Source organism: Asterias amurensis, chromosome 1 (assembly GCF_032118995.1).
Source record: "Asterias amurensis chromosome 1, ASM3211899v1".
Taxonomy (NCBI): domain Eukaryota; kingdom Metazoa; phylum Echinodermata; class Asteroidea; order Forcipulatida; family Asteriidae; genus Asterias; species Asterias amurensis.
This window is the reverse complement of record NC_092648.1, coordinates 23405401-23419054: the sequence shown is the minus strand read 5'-3', so window position 1 is coordinate 23419054 and position 13654 is coordinate 23405401. Positions and strand designations below refer to the sequence as shown.

The 13654-nt window shown below is 40.5% G+C and overlaps 2 protein-coding genes across 2 annotated transcripts; both read left to right on the top strand.

The window, feature by feature from the left end:
* Positions 1-664: 664 nt before the first annotated feature.
* On the top strand, positions 665-12255 carry LOC139954380 (alcohol dehydrogenase-like). Its single transcript, XM_071954148.1, has 8 exons — positions 665-757; positions 1178-1298; positions 6751-6943; positions 7520-7680; positions 8598-8707; positions 9276-9464; positions 10111-10260; positions 10627-12255. Exons 1-8 carry the CDS (start codon positions 665-667, stop codon positions 10744-10746), a joined length of 1137 nt encoding a protein of 378 aa, XP_071810249.1. The 3' UTR covers positions 10747-12255.
* Positions 2999-5482, top strand: LOC139940303 (uncharacterized). Its single transcript, XM_071936501.1, has 2 exons — positions 2999-3178; positions 4361-5482. Exon 2 carries the CDS (start codon positions 4386-4388, stop codon positions 5109-5111), a length of 726 nt encoding a protein of 241 aa, XP_071792602.1. The 5' UTR covers positions 2999-3178; positions 4361-4385; the 3' UTR covers positions 5112-5482.
* Positions 12256-13654: the final 1399 nt, after the last annotated feature.

The following is a 13654-nucleotide window of genomic DNA, read 5'->3' as shown; positions in this document are numbered from 1 at the left end:
GTACACGAATGTTGGTCAGTGGTCCGAGTCCCACTTGGGGTGTACACGAAAGTTGGTCAGTGGTCCGAGTCCCACTTGGGGTGTACACGAATTTTGGTCAGTGGTCACTTCGGTCAGTAAGGGTAAATTTATGAAGAAAATAAATCCCATCTGTGTCATTTCAACGTTTTCAATTAAATTCATAGGGCTGGTGTTAAGTGATTGACGCACATAATGTCACCGTGGTTGAATGGTTGTAGACTGCAGGACTTGCATGCAGTCACAAGAAGGTTGTTGATTCGAATGCAACCGAAGCTTATAACCTCTGTCGTCTGGCTACTAAAATGTTTGTTGAATTTTGCAATTCATATTATTATTGACGTTAATAAACAACTATAAAAAAGAGATTGACTGCAGATATCCCGAGTTCTTGAGGGAAAGATTATCAAAACAAATATTTTAAATCAACAAAGAAGTACCCCCAATACCCCAGTTCTTTCCCAAGTATTACATGAAATGGTCCGATATCCACCACAGATGTGCTGGGCGCGCGGTATTCACGGAATATACCCAGGGCTTCTAAAGCTACATTGAAGGCCGGTCTGCTGAAGTGAACAATGGAGCGACCTCCATGTGCATAATGATTGTACATCACACAATATAAACACCATAATCAGAAGTCATCATGAGGTGTGTACGAGTAGACGTGCCTGGCGAACCGCTCAAACTGCACAATGAACCGATTCCAGAGGCCCCTGATACCGGTGCAGTAGTCAAGGTAAAGTCCAGGAAGACAGCTAACTTTTACATATTTCAAACGAACACAAGGGTCATAGTTCTAAACCTCAAGACCTAACTGGGTATGCAAATGAAATAGTTTTGACTGAAATGTTTTGCAACGTATCCTTATAACCAATAGATTACTATTGTAAAGCTGTTTGTTTTAATTGTCATCAAACAGTTTCTGCTCATCATTCTACTTATTAAAATGTTGGAAGCGAAGTTGCTTTATTACTAATATTGCAAAAGTCCTGCCTGATTTTAATGGTTTAAATTTCAAAGACGCATAATGGTGTGTCGATGTTGTAGCGTGCACTGACTGGAACAAAATGACCCCTGCATATAGCGAATAGAACTTATCATATACCTGATAATTTAATAACTTTTCAAAGTTTGATCACAATTATTATTAACACAGGTGTCCTACTGTGGAATGTGCCACTCTGATGTCCATTTTTGGGAAGGAGGTTACGCACTCAGCAATGGGCAGACAATGCGATTTGAGGGCAGGCCAGGCTTTAAGTACCCGTGTGCACCAGGTAAAATCGTAGGAAGTTTGGGAGTCTTTGTCCCATTTCCAATATCGATGTGCAAAATAGACATTCACTGTACAAACCATATTATGTGAATTTCCTATACGTGAATGTCAGATGTACAATATCGATGTGCAAAATAGACATTCACTGTACAAACCATAATATGTGAATTTCCTATACGTGAATGTCAGATGTACAATATCGATGTGCAAATAGACATTCACTGTACAAAATCAGGTGAATCTCCACTATCCAATATCGATGACAAGGTACAAACCTATTTGAATGTCAAATGTCCAATATTGATGTGCAAGGTAGACACTCACTGTATACAAAATAATGTGAATGTCCAATGATTATTATTAGCTTGATCCTTCAATAACGTTTTGCACACGTCGCGTTATCATCCAAATGTTTCGCACACCCATTATAGCGTTTTTGGGGCTGTCCTTTAAAAACTGACTAGGGGCCTAAGATTTCGCCAAGGTCAATGATCATACATAGATAAATAGATTATATTTATTACTACCTCTGTAATAATAGGCCTACTGGGAAAATTAAACCCTGACAAAGAACAATTGTATGCAAATTAAATCAATAAGTAGGGCCTACAGTAAAAAAAAAAGGGAATACAATTTAAATTCACAATATACACAAAACAGCAAGAAGACAATTGTGATAATAAAGGATGGTCCGAGCCAGCCACACGACAGGAAATTCTTATGGTGGCCCCGAAGGGACATCGCATAACGCAAACGTGTGCGCACACGTATGCAATGTCGTGAAACAAATCGCGAATATATGCGCACACGTATACAATATCGTGAAACAATTCGCGAATATGTGCGCACACGTATGCAATGTCGTGAAACAATTCGCGAATATGTGCGCACACGTATGCAATGTCGTGAAACAAATCGCGAATATGTGCGCACACGTATGCAATCTCGTGAATCAAATCGTGAATATGTGCGCACACGTATGCAATTTCGTGAACCAAATCGTGAATATGTGCGCACACGAGTGCGATGAGTTTTGCAATGTCGTGAATTTTATTGCATACCATGTTGCATACCATTAGGATGATGTCATAGTTGTGGATAATTTGTTACCGATCTAGGAAGTACTGTGGCGCTACAGCAGGCTCCCTCTGTAAAGCATGTGTATACCCAGGAACTTGGCACCAGGCCAAGGACGACCACACGCCTCGCTTGCCTCACAACAAAGACTACTGCTGCAATGACTACCGCTTATCTCACTGTTGGAAAGAAACCCCCCAGATCATTAGACATTTTATTCAAAGGTATGCAACATGGTATGCAATAAAATTCACGACATCGCAAATAATATTCGCATACGTGTGCGCACATATTCGCGAATTGTTTCGCGACATTGCATACGTGTGCGCACATATTTGCGAATTGTTTCACGACATTGCATACGTGTGCGCACATATTCGCGAATTGTTTCACGACATTGCATTCGTGTGCGCACATATTTGCGAATTGTTTCACGACATTGCATACGTATGCGCACACGTTTGCGATATGCGATGTCCCTTCAGGGCCACCATAAATTCTTCCTCCAGGGGAAGCTAAACGAACGCACCCTGATAAGCCACGTTGGAGTTCTGACTGCGCATGCGTGACCTGACCTTCGCGACCGTTATGGAAGATAAACAAGGGCGCACAGTGCATTGTACATGTACATGTACATGCACACATCAAGCACTGCCTAGCCAGCTAGCTGTCGACCACACTATGTACATATGGTACATGTACACTGTACTCCGCCGTCTGTAGCCTGTCCAAAATTCCTTTTGGTCCTTGCTCTATGGATGATTCTACCCAACAAGGCTGAGTCTTGACAATAATTCCATCATGGTAAGAAACTTTAATAGATATTGAAAAAGCACAAGTGAACATCATAATGATTAATGATCAGAATTGACAATCAACTGGGCCAATTTCTGTCTATTTTTTCGAGTGGGGTTCACCATGAACAGTACACTGACTGTAGTTTATCATGTATTGCAAGATGGATTCGGTTTCTGCAGAGTGTTAAAAAAAAACTAAGTATATAGGCCCCACTGCACAGTTCAGAATACCACACTGATCTGTGCACAAAAACATTTGTTAATGAGTAAATTGAAAATTTGAATAGGTACTACTATTTAAAGACAGTGTTCACTATTGGTAATTGTCAAAGACCAGCTTCTCACTTGGTGTATCTCAACATATGCATAAAATAACAAACCTGTGAAAATTTGAGCTCGATCGGTCGTCGGAGTTGCGAGTAGATAACTATGACAGAAAAAAACACCCTTGTCATCACACGAAGTTGTGTGCCTTCAGATGCTTGATTTCGAGACCTCAATTTCTAAACTTGAGGTCTCGAAATCAAATTCGTGGAAAATTACTTCTTTCTCAAAAACTACGTCACTTCAGAGGGAGCCGTTTCTCACAATGTTTTATACTATCAACCACTCCCCCTTACTCGTTACCAAGTGAGGTTTTATGCCAATAGTTAGTTTGAGTAATTACCAATAGTGTCCACTGCCTTTAAAGGTACATGCGATATTTTTGTTCAGGTCAAAACAAATAGATATACTCAAATAAACACAAATTTAAATTAATGTTTTGTGGTAGGAATGCACTAAACAGTTATTTTAAGCCATGGACACTTTCGGAACAGAAAAAAAATAAAAGTTCACAGATTTACAAATAATTTACAGGGTTTACAGAAGGTAATAGTGAAAGACTTCTCTTGAAATATTTGTCCATGAAATGCTTTACTTTTCGAGAAAACATTGAAACAATATCAATTATCGATAACGAGAATTACGAATTTATTTTAAACACATGTCATGACACTGCGAAACGTCCGGAAACAATGGTGGGTTTCCCGTTATTTTCGCCCGACTCCGATGACCAATTGAGCCTAAATTTTCACAGGTTTGTTATTTTATATATAAGTTGTGATGCCCGAAGTGTGGGCCTTGGACAATACTGTTTACCGAAAGTGTCCAATGGCTTTTACTAACACCGCTCTACCTTCTTTAACAGATTGATAGCATCATTTGCTGAGATAATGAGGATATGTGCTGTCACAACCTGCAGTAACAGTACCTTTCATCTTGAAAAGTGGAAACAGAGACAATGTATAAAACATGGATGCCATTTTGGCTTTGGAGCTTGCGATTGTGACCCTCCTTTCTATCTGTATACATTCCCAACTGAGAGACGTGATGCTGATGCAAGACGCCGTTGGATCAAGCTAATCAATAGGAAAGATCCAAAAACAAACGAGAACTGGGTTGCAAAATCATTTGATCGGGTGTGCTCTAGACACTTTCCCGATGGCAGGCCGACAGCAGCACATCCAGACCCTTGTCTGTATCTTGGGTATGAACCTAGTCCAGGCCCACCCTCTACTTCAAGACGCCCGCCTACTAATCCACCGCTCAATCCAGCCACAGAACATAAAAGGAGAAAGAAGTTTGATTCTGGAGAAATCGTCTTAGCACAGCAGGGTGAACTTGACGTCGATTATGCTCAGTACACTTTCTCACATGACCACAACTACACATGCAGATGCAACTGCCAGTCAAACTGTGAATGCCCAGGATGTGCCACCACCAAAAAAGGAAAAATACAAAGTCTGGAGAAAAGAGTCCGGGAACTTCATGACCTTGTTGCTTTGAAAGTAACGTCAAAGAGAAAGCCTCAAAATAAGAAGCTGTTGCAAACGCCATCCTTTACCTCAACAAATAATGATCTAGGCGCAGACCTAGCTAGTAGTAGTACCGATGGGTGACTTTAAAACGCTAGGTGACAGCAGTAACTTTCCTTTGTTTGCGTAGTTCTGAGCACGTGCACATTATCGAGACCAATGGATTTACCTGGTAAAAGTCTGCTGCCACCTAGCATAACAAAAGTCCCCATTCGGATACAGTGTGAGGCCGTGTCCGAAACGTCGACTTTGGCTAGATCGCCAATCGCCAACTCGTTACCCGATCAGCGTGTATTGTGGCAGTTGTTATTGAAAAGAACTTGCATTTTGATGTTGTTGTTTTTGTTTGTTAATGTTATCCTTGAATAATGGTTTTAATAAAAAAAAGACTCATTGAGAAATTGTAAATTCGCAAATCTTGTTTCTTTTAAGAGTTTTTTTTTTAAAGCTGCACTTCACGTTTGGCCATAAAGGACAATCCATGCAATAAAAATAATGGTGATTATTGTAATCCCTATAGTAGACAGACGATTGCGGTGGACGAAGTCGTATTCCTCCTGGGGTCGATTCCACAAAGTGGTCCTAACTTTAGGACTAGTCCTCGGTCTGTTTAGCAGTTATTAAAACCTTGAGGCTATGTTCTAAGTTGGGACGAGCCGACATATGACTATTCTTAACTCTCTGTAAAATCAACCCCTGGGTGATGACTTTTATTCAGGCTTTGAATAAGCCTATTCGGAATTGCAGCTATGCATGTCTGTTTACTGCTGATAACGCAATTTGTTTCTCTCCCGTGACCTTTTGACAATACCCGCTGGTATTATCAAAAAGGTCGGGAGAGATATAGTTGGGTGCGTTCGTTTAGCTCTCCTGGGTCTACACCGCGGTGCTCACTCGGGTGAGCCCCTGACAAGAGCTAATTGAACGATCACACTCGCCCTCTCGTATAGTGACGGCATGCACCTCAGGTCACCCCAAGTGACCCACTCCACAAGCAGGGCACTGGGGGCTGACTCGGGTGAGCCCCGTCAAAGCTATTCGAACGTACCGGGGCAGACCGGGTCGACCAAGGGAAGCTAAACGAACGCGCCCACAAATTGCATTGTCGCCAGCAACAGACATGCGCAGCTGCAATTCCGAATAATAGGCTTATTGATACGCCGGTTTGAACCTATCTGCAGGTTCCCCAAGGTTGTTATGCTATGCGTTTTGAGTTAGCGACCTCGTTGGGTGTTCTTTGTGCTGCCATTATTCAATTGAATTCAAAGCACCTTTTTTTCACATCATCATCAAAAAGTACAGTCAATAGTTGTGTGGAGGCACGTTTAAAAAAACGGGCTTGTCAGGGAACAGCCAACAAAACGAAACTGAAAAACAGCTTTTCAGAAAACGAAACAAAATAGTACCTACAAAAAATTATGGGATTACTGCATGCAGTGAACCCGAACAGCCTTGTCTGACCATAGGGGCGCAAACTGATGCTGTGAACCTATGATCACAGCATTAGGTTGTGCCTCGTACGGCTATCAGACAACCGTTGAACTTTTTAAAAGAGTGGAGAGGGTCCAGTTTAATAAAAAAAATATGGATATCTCGATTGATACCGAGGCTACACTCGGATTGGTAGGTCAGCCGTTTGAATTTGTTATTATGTTACCCCCTGGAAGAATGACCCCCTTGAAAAAACGTTTCATTAAATCCCGTTACTTTTTCCCTTGTCCAGGGCATGAAATCTGTGGGACTGTGTTCTCATTGGGTAAGAGCGCCACCAGCGACAGCGCCAAGCTAGGAGACCAAGTAGTTGTGTATCCCTGGATTTATTGCAACTCTTGCCGCGCATGCCGAACCGGATACAACAACTCTTGCGACTGCGAAGATGTGCCACCTGTCTACCTTGGACTGACACAAGATGGCGGGTATACAATGAGTTTCAAAATTGATTTGAACTTTTACCTCTCTTAATATTCATGCATGACGTCATTGTAACCCAAAGTGATGCTATAAGCGCACGTCCGCCACCACTTGCAGTAGCTGCGCCTATTGCCTCGTTTTGGGTTAGAATTGTGACGTATTCATTAAATAAACGTTGGCAAATAACTCATCCATGAATACCATTACATTCAAATGAAAAACGGTCGTCTAATTTGTTTTTGTTAAGTAAGGACTGTAAGCTCTTTGAACTGTTACAAAGTGTCTGGTTTGAAAAAAGAAACGCCATAATGTAAAACACAACCAGAATTCGTTGTCAGCAAAAAACACTACGACCGAAACCTATCTTTAAAAAAGTTATTGTTTGGCGAAAATCGTGCCACGCAACTAAGTAAGAAGAGTTTTGTTGCACATTTCCCGAAAGAAACTTCTCTAGGACAAGTTGAGCGATTTATATTCCCATCATGGTGTATTATTCTCATCACATGGCTGTTTCAAACAGGCTTTGCATGTTCTTACCATCATGGTTTACTTGTGTCTATTGTTTTTTCTTGTTATGACAGTTTTGCTGACTATGTTGTTGTTCCGGACGTAAGGTACCTGGTCACCTTTCCGAAGACCATCCCTCTACCAATAGCTAGCCAACTTCCATGCAGTGGCCTGACAGCATTTAATGCCGTCGACGAAGGGGTGGAATTTGTTAAATCAACCATGGAAATCAAAGGTTATTGATTGTTAACCCAATGGTGATAATAAACTTTGCCAGGTTTTATGTAAAACCACGGAGTTCCTCCATGGTAAAACTGATAGTGATACAACTTGAAGTCATACCTAGCTCCTTTAATACACAACACGAGATTAGTTATTATGAAATAAGCCTAATTATTCCCATGCATATGTTATCAAAATATTTAACAGACACTCAAAAGAACAATTCCCATTGGCATCACTTTTTGTCTTGAAAGGCTATACGGTGCAGGATGCCAATATTCTAAATTGCGCCAAACAAAACGACTTGTCCACTAGGCTAGGGTGTTATTTATGGTCTTTTACACCATAGAGCTAATGCTCTATGTCTACTGACACAGAAACGGGTCAGGCTCCACGAACCCAGACTCCAGGCCAATTCTGACCCGCAAGTTTTTATAGTGTCGCCCTTGAAGTCACTGGACACTTTTGGTAATTACTCAAAATAATTGCTAGCACAACAACTTACTATAAGGTAACGAGCAATGGAGAGCTGTTGTTTTAGTATAAAAAGAGAAACGGCTCCCTCTGAAGTAACGTGGTTTTCGAGAAAGAAGTAATTTTTGTAGTAAAATACTTGAATTGTTTTCGAGACCTATCTGAAAGCACACAACTTCGTGTGACAAGAGTGTTTTTCTTCCATTATTATCTCGCAACTTCGAAGACCAATTGAGTTTGAAATTTTTACAGGATTGTTATTTTGTGCGTAGTTGATATACACCAAGTGAGAAGACTGGTCTCTAACAGCTACCAAAGGTGTCCAGTGTCTTTAAATTTGACTCAATATTCTGGCAACCAATGATCGTGATGCCTTGCCTACGAATGTTGATTTATTACGATGTGAAATGTTTCCAAGTTTTGCTTTGTCTTATACCTTTCTGTATCCACTTTTAGGCAACTGTTGTGTTGTGGTTTTTGGAGCCGGTGGTCTTGGTCAGTGGGGAGTACGTTTTGCCCGAGCCCTCTACCCACCGGAAACTCAGATCATTTGTGCTGATATCAAGGTAATGTATCTAGAGTGGAAGTATAAACTAAAAAATAAGAAAGCTCAACTAAAATACACCCCATGTTTATTTCCTAAATCCATCATATAAACAATTTAGAAAAACTGCGAAATAGTTGAATCAAGTTTCAAACGGGAGACTATAGTTTAGGACCAAAGAAACAAGTCTCGCATGATGAGGACCGATTATCGTCCAATAACATTAACAGTGGCTTCTTATAATAGACTGGTCCCCTAGCTTTGATTTCATTTGATACTTCATCGGATATTCGTGGAATGACGTAGGCCCTATAAGCTTTCTATCTGTGTTTGCATTGGTCCGAGATGACGTTTTGCAGCTGCACTTTCGGTTGCTGCATATGAATCTATATGAGGTGAATGTCAAGATGGACGGGGAATGTCATTCCTCAGAGGCCACTGTCTGGCGTAAATCACTAGCCTCAAGGTGTGTCGTCAGATGTCCAGGCTACTTATAACAGCGTTCAAATCTGTTATAATCTGCTATACAATATACAAGGACCATGCCCAATGAATATTCATCCACTCTCCTCGATCCTCTCTCTTTGCAGCAAGAGTCCTTAGATGCAGTCACCAGTGACGTCAAGGACGTTGTTCCAATTCTAACCCGGAACCAGACTACTGAGGAAACCGTCCAACGAGTTAAAACCACCTCAGTCAGTGGCAAGGGAGTCGATCTCGTCTTGGACTTTGTTGGACTTACTCCAACTTTTAGTGTCGCAAAGAGCTCATTGCTTGTGGTAAGAAAGGGGAATCTTGCTGATATGTTGGGTGTCATTTTTATTGATATAGATCTAATATTTTTGGGGGGAGGAGGGTTTATATTTGAGGTAAACACAATGATGGATCAAGGATGTCGTGAAACTGAAGGGAAACATAAGTTGGCCTATAGACATCATTTCAATTGCCTGACTGAAAATGTGTCAAAACGCACATTGTCACATTGTCAAACACACTAAGGAAAAAGTAAGGATGCATTTTTGTTTGTTCGTGATTTGAAGTCAAGGATAATTAATAACAACAATTTAACAAAAAAAACTTAAAATAAAAACAATTAACTGTAGAGCTTTATGTGAAACTCTCAAGGCGCTTTAAACAAAATAAAAGAACCCACTCGAACCCCGGAAAGAGAAATGACGATAACAAGACTGTTTTTAATAAAGATATGGAATGAGAACGATTGCTCATCAGTTAGACTTGATTCAAGGCATGCGGGAGGTCCATAAGCATATGCCCGCCGCCGTGGTCCCGAGAATGCAGAACAGGTTGAACATCACAAAACACTAGTTTTCTGACTTGAGTCAAGTCTACTGCTCAGTGTTCCTAATATATTGACCAGTTCTTTCGATGGTCCTTACATAAAACCTTTTCATTTTGTATGTATAGCTTGGTCGGTACCACGTTGTAGGACTGCTTGGCGGGCAGGCGAACTTCCCTTTGCCTGATATGGTCTTGAATGGGATAACTATGCGTGGTCTCGCCATTGGGAGCTTCGTGCAGTTCAGGAAACTTTTGAAGCTACTTGAAAAAGAGCCGGTAAGTCGCTTTGGGGTTTTCGCATGGGGCTCGATTTCATCAAGCCTGCAAGCACAAAAACTTGATCAGCACAGAAAAGTACTGCTTAATAGAATAGGTTACCAGTCAAAGTTACATTAAGTTAACGTTGTTGTTACTCAATGTTATCTTAGCAAATAAATATTGTCAAGCAGTGTTTTTTACAGCTTTATGAAATTGGCACCGCATCACTCCGTTTTATTTTGAACATTTCAACAAATATTATGTTGTTTCGCAAAGGCGTCTGTGTGCAAATAAATATTTTGGGGGGTGAAAAAGAAACCCTGTATACAAATATAAGTCATGAAATATTGATACCACTTCTTGTTCTGTTTCCATTTCTCATAGTCTGTATGCACCGGCCTCCCGTATTCAGTGCATCCCCTGGCAGAGGCCCAAGAAGTCATGCAGCAGCTCGTCGATGGCAAGGTGACCGGGCGAGCCGTTTTACGGTGCGGCGAAGACTAGCAATCATGATCAGTACCCGCCCTGTTTCGTTGGCATACGGTTAGCGCAGCGACGACTTTTAGTGGCTCTGACGTCATCACTCGCTGCGCATTTTATGACGTTTTACACTAATTGTGTGAAAGTTTTCTAGACGCTAGTAGAGCGGCACTACACGTAAATAAAAAAAACGACTTAAACTCACTAAAAGTCTGCAATGTCCTCCAATTTTTGAGGGGAAAAAAAGTAGTTTACTAACAGACAGATACTGTAAGGTGGCTTATGTTTCATTATTGATGTTTGCTTTCTTTTGTGATGTTTTAGTGTTGGTTGTCTGTTTTGCCATTTGCCAATATTGCGCTGCGCCCTCTGCAGCTTTTTGAAAACGTTACCGTGCGCCAACGAAACCTCGCTGGAGTCGCTGTTAATGACTTTCATCACACGACATAGGTGGAATGAGATGACATTTAGGGTATTGGTCACTAACAGCTTACAAGAGTATAAATTTGAATGATTTGAGTTTAAGGCTAATGTTGGTGCTAAATAAAAGTGTATCCCGAGTGGTGCGTTTGTGGGTGATGGTATGTGCCACATTTCGATTTGATTTATAGAGGACGGCAACGAGTCTTTCCTGTTTAAATTTTAAGTATATTAAAGTTGTCATGGATTTTCACATAAATTTCAAAGTTCACTTTGTTATAAAATCTCTACTTTAATATTTGTTTATGTCTTATTATAAACTGTACACAAACAAACTATTGCCACTCCTAACCAGAAAAGCAAACAGACACTGCGTGTTTGTGTAGCCCACCGTCATTATAATTATACCCCACTCAAAGTTCCATGGGCGGAATACGTGTCATCCATTATTTTGCCATATTTAATATTGGAGTCCAAAGTGGATAACTGTACAGTGGATGCTTCGCAGCGTAATTTCCAGAATGATCGTTCCCACGCCAGTTTGTCATAACAGGGCAAGGTTGCGTCACGGTGGACAAGGTTGGTGCTACATGGAGTCGTCCACTTTTTTTTAGAAGAGTATTGGTGTACATGTTATCGTTTCTTTTTCACTGTGTTGAAAAAAAACCCACCAAAATGACAAAGATTTCTAAGTTGGGTTATTTCTATTGGAAATATTGAATGCATTTCGTTGGTGCTTTGTTGCAGAATATAATCACTTGGTGAAGTCTAGCCGTTCTATTTCATTCGGCTTAGCCTCGTGGAACGGAATGACTTCAATGAAATGATTGTCCAGATTTCAAGTCAGAATTATTTGTGCAACAATGCACCCATGCATCAAACTGTATATTAGAAGTCTACTATATGAATATGTAAACTGTATATCATTACGTGCTCTGATAGCGAATTCCAACACTTTCACTGCAACTATTTCTACTTTATTTGCATTTCCACCAACTTTCCATTATTGGATTAATTTTACCGAATTTTAAAAAATCTAATAAATCAGCCAAACGACTCTCTCATTATTGCTTACCATGTTGTTTCGTTTATTACCTCAGTGATTAATCACGATGATACAAATTAATATTGTGACGGATGGACTTTCATCAAAATTTCTTTAAAAAGTACATATTATTTCAAAACGTCTGAATACAAACAAGTTATTTCTCTTGCACTGTCAGGCAATTCAAGATGATACCAAATGGCAGGTCGCTGTGAGCCCACTAGCACTACTGACTTTCAAAGTCGGAAATCTTTGCGATTCTTTTTTGCGGTAATGGTTGATTTGGTTGTCTATACATTAAAACGCGACTGCGTCCGTTAAAGATGCATGATTGCTACCAAACTGAAGTTCCGTAAGGTATTTTTATTTTGATAAATTGCAAGCAACAACTAATTTTGCGAGTTATATTAAAATCGCATTATATAGGCTTGCCCATGCCCTCGAAAACGTCGAAACGTCGGGCCATAAACAATAGTTGTTCGTATTCATTTGGTTGGGAGGCAGTGTGCGACAGCTTATTATATTTTCTCACCCAAAAATTATTCAAACATTTCCATAAATTCCACATACCCTCACGCGACCTCACCAAATAGAATGGATAATGGAAAGTTACCTTGGCAGGCCTGCATGGGTTGATCATTTTTTTTTACGGTGACCCCGTTATTAGGGACCTTTAGATTTGGGTGAACGCGGACTTCGTTCACGTTGTAACGTTAGCCTTTATTCAAGGCGCTTCGCTGCGTGGCTATTCTCGCTGGTCTTTTTTCTTGAGTGGCATTAGGGGTCGTGAGTGACATCTGGGTGCCGCTTGTGCCTTGGTAAAGGCTACGTTCACGTCGAGAACGGCTGTGGTCTTCCGAACGTACGTCAAAACCATAGTTTTGGGGTGCTCGACTCGTGAAGACAACATTGGTGACGACTTGACGCATGCGCAAAGCCCCAGCAAGATGTAGTCACATGTCAGTCGACGTCTTGGATGCAAAATCTAAAGCTGCATGTTGTCTGCACGTTGTGTCGTATGAGGCGCCAATTGTAAACATTTTATTTAACGATGTTGTTCACATAACATAAATAACTTTATCCACTATTTAAATTGTACAACACACAATTATGTGTGTATAATTGAAAGAACGCTTTCGTTACCCTATATAATGAAAGCCTTATATTTAGCTTTCGATCCAAACTGGACCTTCAGAGAGGCATAAACAAGTAAGAAAAAATTTTATTTCCTTTTATAGACAAAGGGGGAAATGGATTAAGGGAAGGATCCATAAAAACGGGAACATTATAGCCAAACAAATTTCTATTTGAAAAGCCACTGGGCCCAATTTCATAGAACTTCTAGGCACACAAATTTTACATCATTACATTTCTGCCTTGATAAAAACAGGCTTACCAGCCACAGTTGCATATTGCTTGTTACGTAGTCAGCTGTTGCTTACATACTGAAAACCACGTGGAAATTTT

Coding starts and splice junctions, on each gene's coding strand:
- LOC139954380 (XM_071954148.1), top strand. CDS start 665: ATGAGGTGTGTACGAGTAGACGTGCCTGGCGAACCGCTCAAACTGCAC. Junction 9,465..10,110: donor CAAAGAGCTCATTGCTTGTG/GTAAGAAAGGGG, acceptor TTGTATGTATAG/CTTGGTCGGTACCACGTTGT. Junction 10,261..10,626: donor AGCTACTTGAAAAAGAGCCG/GTAAGTCGCTTT, acceptor CATTTCTCATAG/TCTGTATGCACCGGCCTCCC.
- LOC139940303 (XM_071936501.1), top strand. CDS start 4,386: ATGAGGATATGTGCTGTCACAACCTGCAGTAACAGTACCTTTCATCTT.